Genomic DNA, 14,012 nt, shown 5'->3' on the forward strand with positions numbered 1-14,012 from the left:
GTGTGTGCGGAAGTGTTCAAAATAATTTGGGAACAATATGGTTTTTAGATGCACCTGGAGGAACTGGGAAAACCTTTTTGACTAAATTAATATTGGCTTATGTTCGAAATCAGCGTAAAATAGCTCTTGCCGTAGCTTCATCTGGGATAGCTGCAACATTGCTACCAGGAGGTAAAACGGCTCACACTATGTTCAAAATACCAATTGATTTAGATCGCACGGAAAGTCCAACCTGTAGTATTTCAAGAAATAGCGACAAAGCAAAGGTATTACGCGAGTGTAATTTAATCATATGGGATGAATGTACGATGGCCCATCGAAAAGCAGTAGAAGCGGTAGATAGAACTTTAAGGGATATAAGACAAAATGATCGACCAATGGGCGGTATCACGGTTTTATTTTGTGGTGATTTCCGACAAACCTTACCGGTAATACCACGGGGAACCCGAGCTGATGAGGTTAGGGCTTGCCTGAAAAGCTCTTATTTGTGGCGTGATATACAATCGGTGCATTTGACTATAAACATGCGAGTGAGAACTGGAGATAACCCGGATGATAGTCAATTTTCTGATTCATTATTAAAGATTGGTGAAGGTACCTATCCACAACTACACCAAGGAAAACTTATTCTGACGCCTGAATTATGTTGTATAGTGCAATCTCAACCACATCTTATATCGTCGGTTTACGGTGACGTAACAAATATATTAAATAGGGACAATTCCTGGCTATGCGAAAGATCTATTTTAACTCCTCGCAATGACCAGGCATCTGAGATTAATAACAAAATACTGTCGAATATACAGGGGGAAAGCAAAGTTTATAGATCAATAAATAGAATGGTCGATGAACAAGAAGCAACTAATTACCCGATAGAATTTTTAAATTCTTTAAATATGCCCGGACTTCCTTCTCACGAAATTTGTTTAAAAATTGGCATTCCGATTATTCTACTCCGAAATTTAAGACCACCACAACTTTGCAATGGAACTCGACTAAAAGTAACCCAGTTGCAACAAAATATAATCGAGGCTCAAATTTTAACAGGTTGCGGTGCAGGAGAAACCGTCTTTATCCCCAGAATACCCTTAATACCAAATAATTTTCCATTCCAATTTAAAAGGACGCAATTCCCAGTATCGGTGTGTTATGCAATGACAATAAATAAGGCTCAAGGGCAGACTTTTCATGTTGCCGGAGTAGATCTCGGTGTCAGTTGTTTCTCGCATGGTCAGTTATACGTTGCTCTTTCCCGTGTTAGCAGTTCTAGAAATCTTTATGTTCACGTGCCGGACGGGTCAACTTTCAATATAGTTTACCCGGAAGCTTTGCGCTAAAGTATTTTGATTCTATAGGTCCTTAAGCCTCATGTGAACCTGATGTAAATAATATTACCAATACATTTTAAATTAATAATACACAAGGAGTTACACGCTGACGTAGTCGCGGGCACAGCTATCTATACTTTTCTGCCGGAAGTCACTATTCCACGCGGACGAAGTCGCGGGCAAAAGCTAGTATATATATAAAAATGAAACCCGTTTTCCTTGGTCACGGCATCGCGCGTGAACGAGTGGACCGATTTCGATAATTCTTTTTTTATAATATTCCTTGAAGTACGAGGATGGTTCTTATGAAAAGAAAACATAAACATGTACCACGAGCGAAGCCGGGGCGGACCGCTAGTGATATATAGCCTTCCTCGATGAATGGGCTATCTAACACCGAAAAAATGTTTTCAAATCGGACCAGTAGTTCCTGAAATTAGCGCTTTCAAACAAACAAACTCTTCAGCTTTATAATATTAGTAGACTATAGACTATAGATTATAATATTAGTATAGATAAAATTTAAAGTTTAGGAATTAATATTAAGAAATTATCTCAAACCATCAATCTATGATGTTGTTTTCAGATATCACTGCCATCTTACATCGAACAAATTCGAGACAAACTCGCCGAGAATATTCACGAAATGTGGGCTATGAATAAGGTAAGTTTCGTTTTTTTTATCTATTGAGAAACCAGTTTTTACCAAATATCAAAGTACCCACTATTTTGTTAAAAATATTGCAAGATGTATTTTTTTTATAAAAATTACTTAAACTTATTAATAACGAAGTGCTGTCAAATTTTTGCATTTAATTAAAAAAAAATACCTACATTCCAATAGAAACTTCTTGAACTACGCGGACGAATGTGACGCAAAAAGACAATATAATTACTCAAAATCTTACACATAACTTATTTGGTAATAACCACAGATAATAATATAATACAACTATTACTAAAAACAAAAATAATATATTTTAATACTCTCTATCAACAGATAGAAGCAGGATGGATGTATGGAGATCAAAGGGACGACTTGCACAAAATCCATCCGTGCCTAGTTCCCTTTGAAAGACTCCCAGCGGCTGAAAAACGATATGATATACAACTTGCTGTGCAGACACTTAAGTAAGGAATTAGTACCTATAAAAAAGTACCCTCAATTTTTTTACCTAATAGATAAACTTAGATACACTGTCATAGAAAGGTCACAAATATTAATATTATACAAATTGCATTGCAAACACTTTTTATTTAGAAACTTGATGTTTAAAAAATGCCAAAGTACCCTCAAAAGTTTTTATGCAAAGTCATCTGATAGAATTTGAATACAATTTCATAAAAAGTAACATTATTATATTCATCAAAATGTCAATAAACTTTTGAAATTCAAATACTTAATACAATAAGAACCAGAAAAAGAAAATTGCAATAAAGAAAACGATAAAAACAACAGATACTTAATGTACTGATATGATAAGCATCAATAATTTGCAACCACAATAAATTATTGAATACCTTAACATACATGCTCAAAATATATTTTTAATTCCAGGACGATTCTAGCTCTAGGCTACTACATAAGTCTAGATAAACCACCAGCGCGCATTCGTAACGTTAGATTACCGAATGAACCTTTTATGCAGGTAAGAATCAAATTTTTATAAAAGTACCCTCCAAATTGACATAAAAATTAATTTATTTTTAAGACCAAGAATAAATATTTGCGTTTGGTTAATCTGTAATCGTAAAATTTAGTCTGCTTAGTACAAAAACTAAATTTTACGATTTCTGTTTGTGCCAAATTATGTAAAAACATATTTTAACATATTTTTCATAACATTTGTATTCGATTCAACTACCCGCAATTTATTGAACTCAGTACAAACCGTATACGAGTAGACACTTTGTAGTATATAATCATAAACCTATTTAATATATTTCGTTATTTACTGGTCCTTCGAGCCGGATCTACGTCATCGATGTATAGATTTAACTTTGTTATTATATTTTTCATACAAATTTTTGTCTTACTTTAATTTGTACAATAATAAATTAATACGTTTTTATTTAATTTCTAGTCAAATGGCTACAAACCAGCACCTTTAGACCTTAGTGCAGTGACACTAACTCCCAAAATGGACGAACTAGTGGACCAACTTGCTGAAAACACGCACAATTTGTGGGCCAGAGAGAGGATACAACAGGGCTGGACTTATGGTCTTAATGAGGTATACTTTTAGGAAAAATACTATTTAGTAGGAAACATTAGTGTTAATGACGAGAAATTAAAAAAAAATGTAGAAAGTATTTGATTAGAGGTCATGTTACATTTAATGGAAGTTCTTTAATCGTGATCTTTAAGAGGATTCTATGTTAAGGTAATATTGTTTGAATTTGATAAGCATTGTAAATGGTGTGTTTGGTTCAGATGACCATAATATTATGCATTTGTTAAACTGACTATTACACTTTTAATGTTATTTAGACTATCGAAACGGAAACATGGTAGTGAACAGTTTAAACGTTGATTAATTATACTTTATATGGTACTAGCTGTACCCCGCGGTTTCACCCGCATTGCTCCGCTCCTGTTGGTCTTACCATGATGATATTATATAGCCTATAGCCTTCCTCGATAAATGAGCTATCTTACGCCGAAAGAATATTTCAAATCGGACCAGTAGTTCCCGAGATTAGCGCGTTCAAACAAACAAACTCTTCAGTTTTATAATATTAACCTGTCCCTTCTAAATTTAACTGTATCTGAATAATTGAATAACTTCAGCTTCTAACTTCCCAAATATTTATAACTCTTCCTATTCCAAATTTCAAAAAATATTTTTTTTTTCTTTCTTTACCAGGATCCCGATATGAACAGATCCCCACATTTGGTCCCATACCCCAAAGTGGACGATGCTATCAAAAAGGCAAATAGAGATACCGCATCAGAAACTGTTCGTACTTTACTGGTGTATGGATATAATTTAGATCCACCTACTGGAGAACAACATGAAGGTAATCAAAATTAAATTACACACAGATTTCAAAACAGATTCTGCCTTAACATGAAATATAGAAATTAACTAAAGCTTTAAAAAAAAATTGTTTGTCTGTAAAGTCGGTTTACTGACGATAGTTGAACGTGACAACGTCCGATTGTGCTTCTTTGTCGCTCGTTCCGCGCTCTCGCTCGCACTTCAAGCCTTACATGGAACGCCTCAGATGAGTCAGAGCGAGGTAACGCCGCATGAGTCATGTTTTTTCGTGCGTGCAGCCGGCTTTAACGAATTATAAGACGTTGTCACGTCAAAAATACAATTGTAACATCAGATTAAATTAATTAATTAAAATTAAATTAATTAATTAAGAGTTTTTAGATAATTTGTATAAAGTAATATTTTGACGTTTTTCGTTGCTACTCTGTTTCTATGGTCATAATGTCAAATAACTTATAATAGCCCTGCTTCCCACACATTAAAAAAATTCAACTTACAACGGTAGAAAAGCTGTCAGCAGTTGCTGATATTAGTGCGTTCAAACAAACAAACAACAGACATATAAATGTATTTTTTCTTCCAGCATTATTAGCAGAAGCATCAAAACAAAAACAAGCAGATTTCAGAACGTATAGAGCTGAAAAGAATTACGCAGTTAGTTCTGGCAAATGGTACTTTGAGTTTGAAATTCTCACTGCTGGGCCTATGAGAGTAAGTTTGATGTTAAAATTTCCATTTTTGTTAAATTCATGATGCATTTTTGAAATGAAACTTCTCTATCGGGGTTAGAAAAAAAATTTAGCGTAACATTTTTTCGTTACGCGACATTTTTCCGTTACGCGCCATCTTTTTCTTATCCCTACCACGCGACTCGACCGCCTCCTTGGTACAGTGGTTGACGCGTGAGCGTAGAACCGAGGGGTCCTGGGTTCGATTCCCGGTGGAGACGAAGAAAAAAAAATGTCTCGGTCTGGTAGGACACAGAAGGCTGATCACCTACTTGTCCCTAAAGAAAATTTATCACTGAAACAGATGTATGCATTATGCATCTGCCCCTTACCCCACTACGGGGACATGGGACTTCACACCACGCGACTCGACGATTCGCAATTCGACGTATTTCTGTAAAGTTGCATATATAGTAAATTATTTTTTGAAAAATAAGGTCACAAAGAAGTTTTACTTCTTACGTGAGTACACTACTTAGTACACGCACACATGGGCGTAGCTAGCCATGGGCTCAAGGTGGGGCAACAATAAAAAAATAATATGTAACTAGCAACTGTATGTACCCAAAGCCATATCCAGGTCTTCGAACCTCAAATGCCGGTGGCACGGCCGGTGGCTGTGCCGCCGGCATTTGCGAAGGCATTTGCGAAGGCATTTGCGAAGGCATTTGCGAAGGCATTTGCGAAGGCATTTGCGAAGGCATTTGCGAAGGCATTTGCGAAGGCATTTGCGAAGGCATTTGCGAAGGCATTTGCGAAGGCATTTGCGAAGGCATTTGCGAAGGCATTTGCGAAGGCATTTGCGAAGGCATTTGCGAAGGCATTTGCGAAGGCATTTGCGAAGGCATTTGCGAAGAAATTTGCGAAGGCATTTGCGAAGGCATTTGCGAGGGCATTTGCGAGGGCATTTGCGAGGGCATTTGCGAAGGCATTTGCGAAGGCATTTGCGAAGGCATTTGCTTGCATAACTCACGTGACACGTTCTATAGAACGTGAAACGTAAAACAAAAGTGAAATAGGATAAAAAACACCTTATTCAAAACACCTTATTGTTCACCTACCACATCATGAAATAGATCCAAAATGTGTCCCTATCTTCAGCCGTTTGGTCGCTGGGCGTATGACAATTATTTGTTAATCAGTCATTGTAGAGGTTAATAATACTAATGTTTTGGTCTCATTTTCTGTGTCAACTGTCGACTTTAAAGAATCGAGTGTGAATTTTCTTACGGATATTAAGCTTAGTAGTTAGTACCTGGATAATTCAATTTTTAGATTTGGTTAGGTACCTTCCAGGTCAAAGCCTGGGTGGGGCAAGCGCCCCACCCTGCCCCACCGTGGCTACGCCCATGCACGCACACATTTTTTTTTATTAATTGAGAATTCACTTCTTATTACTTGCAAATAATAAAATGTATGTTTTTACTTTTTATTTGTATAGTAATAGTTTACAAAGAATCTGTCTGTCTGAATGCAGTGCCAGGAAAATAATATTACAATTTTATTGTTAATTTACTATTTTAAAACCATCAGATATGGAAGATATGGTGCCAATATTAAAGGCAATATTATTTTATATTAAATATTATTTTATAGGTTGGTTGGGCTCATGCTGATATGCCTCCAGGTATGATGTTGGGACAAGACGAAAACTCATGGGCTTTCGATGGATATAACGTAAGTTTTTATAATAAACCTTAATGCGAAGGAATAAGATCTAAATTTGTTTGTTCTTTTTGTCGTTCTCTAGGTGATGGTACGAGTGATCTATTTAAGAATTATGTAATAATAGACGAGTACTTATAAATTATTAGGTATTCAAATTTTATTAAAATCGGCAACAGCCCATAATTTCATTTCATCAAAATTGGATTCGCATTATTTAATTTAATAAAGAGTAGCATTGACAAGTCGCCTGTAACGAAAGCTTGATATCTTATAGTCTATTATTTTTTATGACAGTCACAGGATACATAATTACTTCTATCAATTTCTACAATTTATCGAAGTGCAACTTTAGTATAAAACAGCAAAAAGCTCCCAAATCTTAAGGAATAGTACAATAGTGTGAGTCGAAAGACGTAGAAATTTCTAGAATGTATAACTTTAACAACAGTCGCTAAAATGGCACGGCGGCACAAGCGACACATTCGGGCAGCAACTGAAAGTCGGCGATATTGTCGCCTGTTTCTTAGACGTTACCGACCAAACTATTAGTGAGTTCATTGTGGCTCTGGGGTGCTTCGTTGATGATGTTTTTGATATGTTGTTTTTGAAATATTTGTTTTTATTGACCTTAAAATTGTGAGTTTCAACTTCTACACATCTTTCTTTTTCTCCCTTTGTCTAAGATATCATTCTTATTCCATTTTTTCATCTTTATTCTTTTGTACTGGTCCGTTTTGTAATTTTTCGTGATATCTTGCATCTAATGGATACTATTTATTGACCTCACCAATATTTTCAACCATATTTCCAAGGAATTTATCTCGTTCTCTATTTCCATTCGATCATCCGTCTTCTTCCTTCTTTTTTTCTTCTTCAGACACGAATATTTGATTTTAATGTTTTGCACATTCTGATAAAAAATGATTTTATTTTTGTTTTTGCCCGATTGTCAGCGAAGTTCACCAGAGCATCATCGTAATATTTTGTGGTTTAACGAAGTAAAACCTGAGGTTTATTAACGCAAAATTAAAACGTAAAATTTCCTCTTCCTTAGTATTTGTTGTGTACCCTGTAAATAGCATAACCCTGTTTTATTTAAGTGTGCTCCTGGTCTATAACCGGAATCTAAAATCACAATTATTATTTAAATACTTACACAGAGGGTAACAATAGGTATAACTTAATAAGTTAACAGAATCGAACATATTCGTATTATTAGGAAATTTCGTAATGATACTTTGTTACTGCACACTTTACAAAAGGGAATTGTAAATCAGAAGTAATCAGAAGTCTCATGTATTTAAGAGTAAATGAACTAAAGATGTATCTAGAAGACATAGTGCAAAAGATATGTTTCTAATTTAAAGGAGGAAAAAGTGTATTCCGGTAGCATGGAGTCATTTGGGAAGCAATGGGCAGTCGGTGATGTTGTAGGCGTCTTCCTAGATCTGATAGACAAAACGATAAGTAAATACTGGCAACAATTAGCTTGCTTTTTCGCGTACAGATGCGGCAGGGACATTTTTAATCTGTATTCTCTTGTCAAACTCATCTTTCATTAATGGCTGATCGTATCATTCTAGATTCTTCTCACTAGCCTTTATTATAATGTACACATTTGTATCAATTTACATTTCAACAGCGCTTAAATCTTTAACTTATTTTCACACTTTCTCGACTTTGGTAAAATCTTTATCTCATACTTTTAGTTCACGCTTTTCTAAGATTTTGTTCATCTCATCGTCGATATTAAATTTGCCATTCTCATACATCTCTTAACATTCTGAATTTCATGACAGTTGGGCGATTTATTATTTCTTCTTTATGATTCCTCTATCAAGACTTGGATGGGATCTATTATTGCTTTTATAAAATGCCCCTGCTGCATATTTTAAGCTTTTAAATTGATTAGCTTGTCATAGGAGAGTTGAGAAAGGTTGAAAAACTAAAAATCAGCAGATAAAGTGACCTGATTTAGATTGCGAGCCAAATTAAATGTTTTATACAGAAAACGTTACAATTTATCTTCTGATTTTTAATCTTACAGCAACGTTACGGCTCAATTAGAAATAGCAAGAAAATCACCACTAGCTTCAAACGTAACACATCACTGCATTGCTTTGCTTTTACGGGCACATTATTAAAATGGATGAAACAATATAAATGCCATACACTTAGGGCAAAAGTTGAATTAAAGAAACAACTTGAAAAGTCAACTACTCTACTTTTGATCTATTACGAAAACCCACCATTTTTGTTTTACTAACATATTAACATAGTTCAGTGCCTATCATATTTGTGAACTGAATATCTAAAACTTATAGGTTGCTTCCTGCTTGATTTTTTGTTTCTTCCTAATTTGTTAAAGTTTTTGTTTGTTTATTAACCGTTTCAATTTTAATTACGAAAAACGTAAGTATGGCATAGTTAATGTAGTTCGAAGTTAAATAGTCAATTTCTTGAGTCAAAATTGAATTAGCTATCAAAAACAATCCAAGGCTTAAATAACTTTAAGTTGAAATCGTAAAAATACTACAACTAGACTACGTTTTTAAGATATTTTTCTGTTGGCTTCTTTTAGATAGGTAGAAAATTTTATATTTAAGTATTTCCTAGAAGTTTAGTAGCCATTATATTCAAATTTAATTAAGACCTGTAAACATATTGTTAATTCTTATAATACTAATAATAAAGAAGTAAACACTAATAAGTGGATATGATTAGGTTTTTCACTCAATGGTGAATTACTGATGGATGCTCTTGGTGGAGAAACTACATTCGCTGATGTTCAAGGTGATAACTTTGTACCAGCTTGTACTCTTGGTGTTGGACAGAAGGCTAGGTAAGAAAATGAGAATTTAATACCAATAAAAAAAATTATAGATGATTTTTAAATGTCTTTATATTTAGCCAATACTATTTTATTTAATTACTAAACACGTTAATTCAAGCGAATTTGTAATTTCAGAATTATGTTTCTTGTAGTCTTATAATTATTTTTTAATGTTTCCTACTTCTAGAACTAGACAACATTCATTACAATTCTGTTATATTTGCAGGTTGTCATATGGACAAGATGTTAATTCTCTGAAGTATTTCACGACATGTGGTCTTCAGGAGGGTTATGAGCCTTTCTGTGTGTAAGTTATAGCATTCCTTTTTTATATATATTAAAGTGAAACTTTTATTACATCGTCTCAAACTTTTTGGTCTGTGTAGCGCATGTCGCGTGACGCGATAATTATTGTACAAATACGATAATTTTTAGTATGTATATACTTAGTGTGAAAAAAAGTTTCACTTTTACCGTGGTTTCATAAAACCACACAATATTTTTTATTTTGTTGTTAATTATTATTTTGCGGATACGAATTTTTACGATTTCATTATTTCTGCTACAGAAATCGTTGTTGTATGTGAATGTACATATTTTTTGTAGATTTTTATCCATTACGCGATCATTACTTCTACGTATATATATATTAATTATTAATGTTCTTTTCATATATTTTAAATCAATTTTTTCTATAACAGTAATATGAAGCGTGACGTCACGCACTGGTACACGAAGGACCAACCGATATTCGAGAACACGGACGAAATGATCGACACAAGGATCGATGTTACTAGAATACCTGCTGGATCTGGTGAGATATTTTATTAAGTTTTAAATAGAATTATAAAATACTTGCGAATTTTATTTATTTGTCTCCTGGGAATCTTAATTACATTTTTGTCAAGATATATGTTATCATTATTGTGTATTGAAGAACTTTTATTGCAATGATTTATTTAATAACTTCTTTCAGATACACCACCCTGTCTAAAAATTTCCCACAACACATTCGAAACTATGGAGAAAGCCAATTGGGAATTCTTACGACTTTCTCTACCTGTTATTTGTCATGCCGAGTTTATTGAGTAAGTAGTTATTTACTTAAAAAGTATTTAAATTGCCAGGGTCATAATAACAGTAAAAATAATAATACAGGTATCTAAGCAATTATGAAGGAACATAATATTAACAATAAAAGTGAGATAAGTGAAGTTATCTTGTTATGGAACTGTATTTTTTTATAAAAAAAAAACATAAACAACACAAAAAGCCACGAAATTAACAATCTCACTAAATTATGATAACATCATCTAAAGGCAAAACTTTATTTTAGTGAATCAGAGAAACAGCGTCGTTGGGTAGAAATCAAGGAAAGACAGCAAATGCTGATGAAAGAAGCGACTGAAGCTCAGATGCCGGCTCATATCGACCAGATTATGAGAAGTGGCTTCACTATGAATGATATTAAAGGTAATTTTACTCAATTTAAAATAAAAATAAAATGTTTTCGTCTTTTGATAATTACCTTACCAAACCTCAAATAACTGGCACATTGTATCTTTGAATCGAACTGTTTGAAGAATAATTGAATACATTTAAACTATATTTATTATATTTACTTATTACATCACACGATATGCAAAATAAATGTAAATATATAAAATGTGCTAAGTAGATTGTAACTAATGACACGACCCTATTGGAAAATTGTAAGTAAAGTTCACCACCAAGATAACAATAATGTCATGAAAACACAATTCTCACTCAGTCAAAAAAATCATATTAAGATTTTTACCGATTACTGTTATTCCAAGATAAAAAAAACTTATATGCAATCACTATTTTCTGCTTCCAAATTTTATCCTGGACTATGCTTTATTTGCAATCTTCCCAAATAGTGTCAAATTGTGTACCCGAAGAGATTTTCATCTATATTATTCCAATTGTCTTCCTCCAATTTTCAACAAATCTTATGTACATACATTGTCCCCTGTATTTGCCCGTCCCAAGGTCTCCACTACGACGAAAACCAGGAAGACGTGAAAATAAAGCGCCAACCATCGAGACCACCACGAAAGGGATCTATAACACGCACCGTGACAATACAAAATTACAATTTACAACCAGGTTCTGAACTAATGCCTACTAACGGTTGTATTTAGTCTAACACCCAGCTAACCTTGTGATATGGCTTGCGGATATTATCAAATACTAGTTACTGCACCTTTGTAACTTCGAATTTATTTGAAAACTTCTATTATGATTAGAAATGCTATTTTCAATTTATGGTCTTTCGCTTATGGTTCTGTTAAGTTTTTGAACATTGGGAATTCCAAAAATAATGCAATTTTGATGATAATGAGAATCAGAATGATTGATGATCGTGTTGTTATAAATTAACATGGCCGCTCTTTAAGTTATTAAAACAGGATTCTAATAAATCGTTGTCATACATAATTGTTTAAAAAAACGAATAAAAGTTTTTTTAACGATGTGCTGCAATTTTTCTTGGGATCAGCAGTTTATTTTTCGCTTAGTAGCTTAGATATCAATAAACTATACTCATGTGATGTCTTCGTTAATAATATTATAAAATATTGCTTTAGATGAGTGTAAAAACTATAGTCATACCTTATTCCAAACATAACTCAAACACATAAATATTGAACTCATACTATCAAATCATAAAGCTTATACAAAAACTTATCTGTAAAACCAATGTTCTACATCGAGAGACTAGAATTTTACAGTAATAGCTTATAATATAGTTTCTAATATGCATGTTAATTATACAATGGCTATCGTTATGGAAAATACAGCATAAAGTATAATTTAATACTATCTTAAAACCAATTCTGAATTATTGAAACAGTTGCCGAGACAAATGTCCTAAAGATGATTTAAATTGTTTCAAATGCACTACCGTTGTCGAAATTTCATGAACAAAACAATTGACAGTTTTACAAAACTAATAAGAAACATCAAACACCGAGAAGGCAACAAAGAAGAACATCCATTATTGAGCAACATCGTATTATAATCGCTATCGAAATTCTACCATTTAATGCAAAAAAAATATTCTTATTGGTAGAAATTAAATCGTTATTCCTTTCGATTAAAGGTCAAAACGGCATGCATCGTTCCACAAGTGAAGCAGAAATGGCGAAATATGAGCTTGGAGTTCAGAATGTTCAAGAAGATAAAAAAGACAAACGTGGACGATCGCCTTTCAAGTAAGTAGGGTTAAGTGAAATCTTTTCAAGCCAATTATTTACTCAGCCCTATCTTATATCTGGATAAATATTAATTACCTGAAAAAATTGTTACTAATGACATCCAGACATAAAAATCCCATCTCTTTCTACATTTAATTTTTTTGGTATTAAATTAAATTTCGCAGTTCTAAGTATGAATCGTGTTTATTTTACTATTTCAGAAACAGAAAGATAAAATAAAAATCATGTACAGTAATATTAACAAAAATATCATACTTATCATTTTTTAAAGAATATAAATAGAGAATAGTGATCGAATAGATCACGAGGTGGGATTCGAACCGAGAAGATTTAAATTTATAAAGCACTAGCTGTGTCCCGCGGTTTTACCCGCATTGCTCCGCTCCTGTTGGTTTTAGCGTGATGATATATAGCCTATAGCCTTCCTCGATAAATGGGCTATCTTACACCGAAAGAATTTTTCAAATCGGACCAGTAGTTCCTGAGATTAGCGCGTTCAAACAAACAAACAAACTCTTCAGCTTTATAATATTCGTATAGATTTGAATGCCATAAAACCAAAATATCAAATTCAAAATATCATATTTAATCTTTCCACAGATTCTTTAGAAGCAAACGTGGGGAGAGTGGTGATAGAGGCAAGACTAGGAAGTCTAAAACACCAGAAGCCTTTACAGATACTGAAGTTTCACCAGATAGGGGAAACTTAGCTAGACGAGCTAATCCACAAATACGCATCTCGCAGGTAATTTTGAACCTTATGCTTTATGTAATAAAGTCTACTTTCATATGAAATGGAATTATTTAGATCTGTCTAGTTTTAGAGTCATGAAACATGTTGCGTATTTTGTTTGCATTCCATTAGATTTTTTATTTAATGAAGTACCTAGTCTGATAGTTTCTGCTAGCAAAATATTTTTATGTTTTCACATTAGTCATAAATTAAGCCATTTATAACTGTACCATTGCACGTTAAATTCAAAATATATTTTTAGTTAGAGTTTTTATTAGTATACCATTTATTATTATCCTTATTAACCAGTTTGCGACCATTGATTTAGATGTTTTAAATCGCATCTCCTTGATAGAATGTACATTGTACATAATATGTAGTTTCATATTAATGAGATCTATACAAATATACAAATGAAAGGTTCCATCGAGTTTTACTTGTTACGAAGTATCCCCATTTGCATTTTAATCCTGTCTGATTT

The 14,012-nt window shown here is 33.3% G+C and overlaps 1 protein-coding gene across 1 annotated transcript in view; it reads left to right on the forward strand.

Annotated features, from left to right (window-relative positions):
- LOC123703719 (ryanodine receptor) overlaps window positions 1-14,012 on the forward strand; it is a 154,039-nt gene that overhangs the window by 72,034 nt on the left and 67,993 nt on the right. The window contains 16 exon segments of the mRNA XM_045651812.1: window positions 1,915-1,992; window positions 2,329-2,459; window positions 2,887-2,977; window positions 3,413-3,562; window positions 4,196-4,349; window positions 4,914-5,041; window positions 6,655-6,735; window positions 7,175-7,274; window positions 9,451-9,568; window positions 9,786-9,866; window positions 10,261-10,373; window positions 10,536-10,647; window positions 10,896-11,032; window positions 11,573-11,689; window positions 12,684-12,795; window positions 13,399-13,543. Of these exon segments, the coding sequence (XP_045507768.1) occupies window positions 1,915-1,992; window positions 2,329-2,459; window positions 2,887-2,977; window positions 3,413-3,562; window positions 4,196-4,349; window positions 4,914-5,041; window positions 6,655-6,735; window positions 7,175-7,274; window positions 9,451-9,568; window positions 9,786-9,866; window positions 10,261-10,373; window positions 10,536-10,647; window positions 10,896-11,032; window positions 11,573-11,689; window positions 12,684-12,795; window positions 13,399-13,543 (1,848 nt within the window).

The sequence above is a fragment of the Colias croceus genome, chromosome 27 (assembly GCF_905220415.1).
Source record: "Colias croceus chromosome 27, ilColCroc2.1".
NCBI lineage: Eukaryota > Metazoa > Arthropoda > Insecta > Lepidoptera > Pieridae > Colias > Colias croceus.